The sequence below is a fragment of the Dasypus novemcinctus genome, chromosome 30 (genome assembly GCF_030445035.2).
Source record: "Dasypus novemcinctus isolate mDasNov1 chromosome 30, mDasNov1.1.hap2, whole genome shotgun sequence".
In the NCBI taxonomy this organism is placed as follows: Eukaryota; Metazoa; Chordata; class Mammalia; order Cingulata; family Dasypodidae; genus Dasypus; species Dasypus novemcinctus.
Window position 1 is genome coordinate 45,694,793 of NC_080702.1, and position 5,347 is coordinate 45,700,139.

A 5,347-nucleotide genomic window follows, 5' to 3' on the forward strand; every position below is an offset into this window, starting at 1 on the left:
CACAGCTACACTGCATGGATTATAGTTTACACTGTAGTTTACACTCTCTCCCAATCCATTCAGTAGGTTATAGCAGGATATATAATGTCTGCATCTGTCCCTGTAATGTCATTCAGGACAGGTCCAAGTCCAAAAAATGCCCACATATCACACCTCTTCTTCCCTCTCCTTGCCATCAACAACACCCATGGCCACTGTCTCCACATCAATGATACAATTTCTTCCATTGCTAGAGTCACAGTAAGTCTATAGTAGAATACCAGTAAGTCCACTCTAATCCATATTTTATTCTTCCATGCGACAGACCTTGGGAAGGCGATGTCCACTCCACTTCTTAACCAAAGGGGGGCTTAGATCTCATATGGCTGATGGATGGGATTATCCTGCTTGCAGTTGTCCACTCTCAGTTCCCTGTTGTGGTGGGTGGCAAATATCTTGTTTGCTTTCATATTTGGAGACTACAAATATAGCTGCTATAAACATTCATGTGTGGGTTTTTGTGTGGACTCCAGATTTCATATCATTCACATATATAACTAAAACAAAAATGCTGGATTGTATGGTAAGACAATGTTTAGTTTTACAAGAAACTGCTAAATTGTATTGGGGCAGAATAATTTTGAGTTCTCACTAGCAATGAATGAGAGGTGTACTGTTCCATATACTCAACAGCAATTGGCATTGTCAGGGTTTATTGTTTTTATCTCTTCTAATAAGTGGTGATGATATATCATTGTGGTTTAAATTTTTAACTCCCTAATAACAAAGATGTTTTAACTTTTTTAAAGATCTTTTATTTATTCATTCATTTATTTATTTAAATTTTTAACATAGGTTTAGATTACATTAATGTTAACCAAAAATATAGGGAGTTCCCATATGCCCCATAAATTTTCCCTCTCAATCTTTCCCATATTAACAAATCTTTCATTAGTATGGTACATTTGCTACAACTGATGAACACATATTGCAGCAATGTTACTAACCACGGACTATGGTTTATATTAGGCAGTCTTTCCTGTACAAAAATATATAATGGTCTGTATCTGTCATTGCAATGTTGTGCAGAACAATCACAATGTCCTGAAAATGCCCCTATTTTACACCTATTCTCCCCTCTTCATTCAGAACATCTGATCACCACTGCCTTTATATCAATGACAAAAGTTCTTCCATTGCTAGAATAATAATGTCTATAACGAAAAATAATAAGTCTACTTTACTCCATTTTTCATTCCCCAATCTTGAGGATTTTGTGATGGTGATGACAACTCTGTTTCTAACTGAAAGGGGGCTTAGATCCCACGGGGCAGATGGATTGAACTATCTTGCTTGCAGTTGCTGACACTCTTTGTTCCTTGGGTTGGACATTGTCCATTATCATCTCCTTGTTAGTTGTCCTGGATAGGTCCAATGAACTGGAGAGTAGGTAGTGAAACTCTGCTTAGATTCAGGGCTCAAATGGCACACAAAAAGTGCAAAGATTTAAGACTCTGGGACATGCATTTAAAAAATATAATGCCAACACATGGCTCTTCTGTAAATAAAATGTACAAAAGAGACACATGTTGGGAATCTTCAAATGAGTCTAACTCTTTTTCACTGAGGAACAGAAATTCCAAAGTAAGGCCCACAGACAGGGTGCTTAAATCCTGAGATTTTCTGCACTGTTTATAGTGTCTAGATGTCCCTAGAGCCATCAGCAGCCCTGCCTTCTGAGGCAATGTTAACTGTAGCAGACAGGGAGTTTCTGCTGAGACATGCCTAAATGTAACCTCTGGAAGGACCTCAAAACTCACTTTGAAATCTCTTAGTCATAAAAACTCATCTCTACTTATTATTTTCCCCTTTGGGTCAAGGTCTTTTTCCAGATGCATTGCAAGTTGGCACTTGGCAATAATATCTAGGTGCCAGTGAGTTTGAAATACTTTTTGTATTCTTATTTGGGAAGTGTAATCTTATATTAGGATACTTTTCAGATCCTAATTTTTTAACTCAATATTTTCTTTCTTATTTTGCAGTGTTAATAGTAATTTTATTCATTTTTATACAAATCATTTGTCAGATGTGTTTTGTAAATATTTTTCCAAAACTGTAAATATTCTTTGCAACACTTTATCAATGTTTTTCACAGAGGAGAGATTTTACATTTGAATAAAAACTATAAATTTTAATCTTTCATGGATCATGCTTTTGTTGCTATGTCTAAAAAACTCATTATCATACTAGGGGTCCCTAGATTTTCTTTAGGTTTTAGTCTAACACTTTTAGAATGTATTTTACTTTAAAGTTATACGATTCAGTTTGATTCAATTTTTTGAAATGAATACAATCAGTGCCTAGCATCCTTGTTTGTTTGGCATGAGTGCATCTTGTTTTCCCAACACAAATTCTTGAGACGACCATACTTTCTACATCGATTGGCCTTGTCCTCTGTGCAACATCAGGAACCCCATTTGTGTGGGGTCATTTGTCCACTTCAGCAATAGGATTCTCTTTAAGTATTGTGTGTTTATACTGAGTGTTACAACAAGGTAATATGGTTCATAAAATATTCTTCTCTACTATTTTGTCACAGGGTTCAAAAAGACTGGGCATAAGGTTTGTTATTTAAAATAAAGCATGAAGGAAAAAATAAAATAAATAAAATAAAAAAGTCTAAGAGAATTTATCATGGAAATATTCACTGGGCAAATTGTTTTCTATATCTATTAAGGACAAGGATTTCTAGTAGGCAAATGTATCAAGGAGAAGTAGAAACCTGTTTTCCCTGATATTTTCAGATAAGGATACTAGATCTACATAAAATTAATAAGATATTAATAACATATTTACAATACAAACCATACAGCTTACTATATTTTTCTACTCACTGCTTGTGGATAAAATTGCATTGCTCTCATATCTCTTCCAGGAAGTTCATTATCTACATGGAAACAGAAAACCAAACATATGTCTTGCAATTTATCCTCCTAGGGCTCTCAGAAGATATAGGAGTGCAACCCCTCCTCTTTGGGCTGTTTCTGTCTATGTATCTAGTCACTTTCATTGGAAATATGCTCATCATCATGGCCATCATCTCAGATTCCCACCTCTACACACCCATGTACTTCTTCCTCTCTAACCTGTCTTTTACAGATATCTGTTTCACTTCCACCATAGTACCAAAGTTGTTGCAGAACATCCAGAGAAGCATCAAAATCATAACTTTTGAAAACTGTCTCACCCAGATGTATTTTTTCTTACTTTTTGGACATTTAGATAACTCCTTCTTGACTGTGATGGCTTATGACCGTTTCGTGGCCATCTGTTACCACCTGTATTACAGAGTCATCATGAAAACACGATTCTGTGGCCTTCTGCTGCTGACCTCTTGGTTATTGAATGTTTTATTCTCCCTTATAGAATGTTTAATGGTTTTGCGATTGTCTTTTTGTACAGAGTTGGAAATGCCCCATTTTTTCTGTGAACTTAATCAGATGATCAGACTTGCTTGTTCTGACACCTTCCTCAATGACTTAGTGATGTATTTTATTGTTGGACTTCTGGATGTTATTCCATTCACTGGGATCCTTTACTCTTACTATAAGATTATATCGTCCATTTTGAGAATTTCAACAACTGAGGGCAAGTACAAAGCATTTTCTACCTGTGCTTCTCACCTCTCAATAGTGACCTTGTTTTATGGTACAGGTCTTGGAGTATATCTTAGTTCTGCTACTACCAAAAATTCAAGGGCAAATACAATAGCCTCAGTGATGTACACAGTGGTCACTTCCATGCTGAACCCCATTATATACAGTCTTAAAAACAAGGATATAAAGGGGACCTTAAAAAAGCTGAGAAACATTATCTATATAAAAAGATACTTTCAAGTTTACACAAGTGCTCAGAGTTCAAACACTAGGAGATCTTAATCTAGATACTTTCAAGTGAATGGAGAGATAATCTGTTATTTTCCTAACAACAGAATTCTGTTTCTTTAATTTTTATATATCAAGGATACCTGTTTCTTTTGTATTATTTTACATTTTTTCTATCATTATATTTCCCATCACCAGGATTGAAAGCAGAATCTGCTGCCTGGATTTTCAGCAGTAGAATATTTCATGTAGATTGTTCTATATTTATAAATGTACAGGTGCTGGATGGATAAAGGTGCACTGCAGTCACTGCCAGATGAAAGAACTGCTTGTGTTTCATGGTTTTACTGAAAAATAAGCTCTCATACCAAAGTCTGTTTACCAGCTATCAAGGTTTTATTCATTGTTTCCTGAAAGAGATTACATCCTGTATAGTAGACCTGATCTGACTGCTTACAGTAATCCACATTCCATCCCCAATATATGCCTTTCACCTGCATATTCCAAATTATAAGTTAAGCAAGGATGCAATCAATAACACAATCCATGATTCTTCAAATATTGATGGTCTCAATAATTTCTATCATTCTTCCAGTGACATCACGTTGCCCTTTAAAAATTGTTTTCGTAGTTAAGCATATTTTCTGGGAATTTTTCTCAGAACTTCCTACAATAATAATACACATTTATAGATCATAAAACCAATGTAAGTGTTTTCCTCATTTTCTACATATCTTAATCTACTATTAAATCCAGATATTAGGACATAATTTCAGATTTTTATGTAGGCATACTGTTTTCTTTCTGAAGTAGAATAAGGTGAATACATCATTCATCAACTTATTTCTGTGTCATAACTACAAATGGCAAACAGAGTGGCATTTTGGTATTAGTGATGTCTGAATTAATGGTCATTTTTTAAAATATTAATAAATGTTTATGTAGTTGTATTCATTTCACACTCTTTCGGAAAACTGAATTCATTTCCATTTGTAATGTATTATCACACAAGATCAGGCACTTATGTGAGTCATTACTAGTTCAGAACTGCAATTTTAAGGAAAGATATTTCATTCTTGCATTCTTATAAAATACTGTGTTTTGATTGCAAAATAAACTGAGAATTAATAATCATCAACTTGTCATTTCTTTCTGGAAATCTCTCCAGTGCAAGTTAGAACCCCACCCTATTCAAAATTACTTCATTTAGGATTTACAGTAAAAGCATTTATCACATAAACCAGTCAGTTTGTAAGTAATCTTCTCAGGTATTGTCTTTAGATATTAATGCAAACAAAATATTGCGAATCATTTTTTCCAAGCTATTTATACACAGTCTTGTACATTTATCCACTTGAAAGTGTCATTGGTGTTCTCACTCCCAACAATTTGAAGTACCAATTCCTAGACTGCTACTCTGCACGACAGTTTTTTGCAAAACTGTGTTGTACAAAATAGTTTATATGAAAGGGTTATTTCAAGCA

The 5,347-nt window shown here is 34.6% G+C and overlaps 1 protein-coding gene across 1 annotated transcript; it reads left to right on the forward strand.

Annotated features, from left to right (window-relative positions):
- Positions 1–2,930: 2,930 nt before the first annotated feature.
- Positions 2,931–3,917, forward strand: LOC139437912 (olfactory receptor 7A10-like). Its single transcript, XM_071212803.1, has one exon. It carries the CDS (start codon positions 2,931–2,933, stop codon positions 3,915–3,917), a length of 987 nt encoding a protein of 328 aa, XP_071068904.1.
- Positions 3,918–5,347: the final 1,430 nt, after the last annotated feature.

Bases quoted from the DNA above. Each gene is read 5' to 3' on its own strand.
- LOC139437912 (XM_071212803.1), top strand. From the start codon at position 2,931: ATGGAAACAGAAAACCAAACATATGTCTTGCAATTTATCCTCCTAGGG.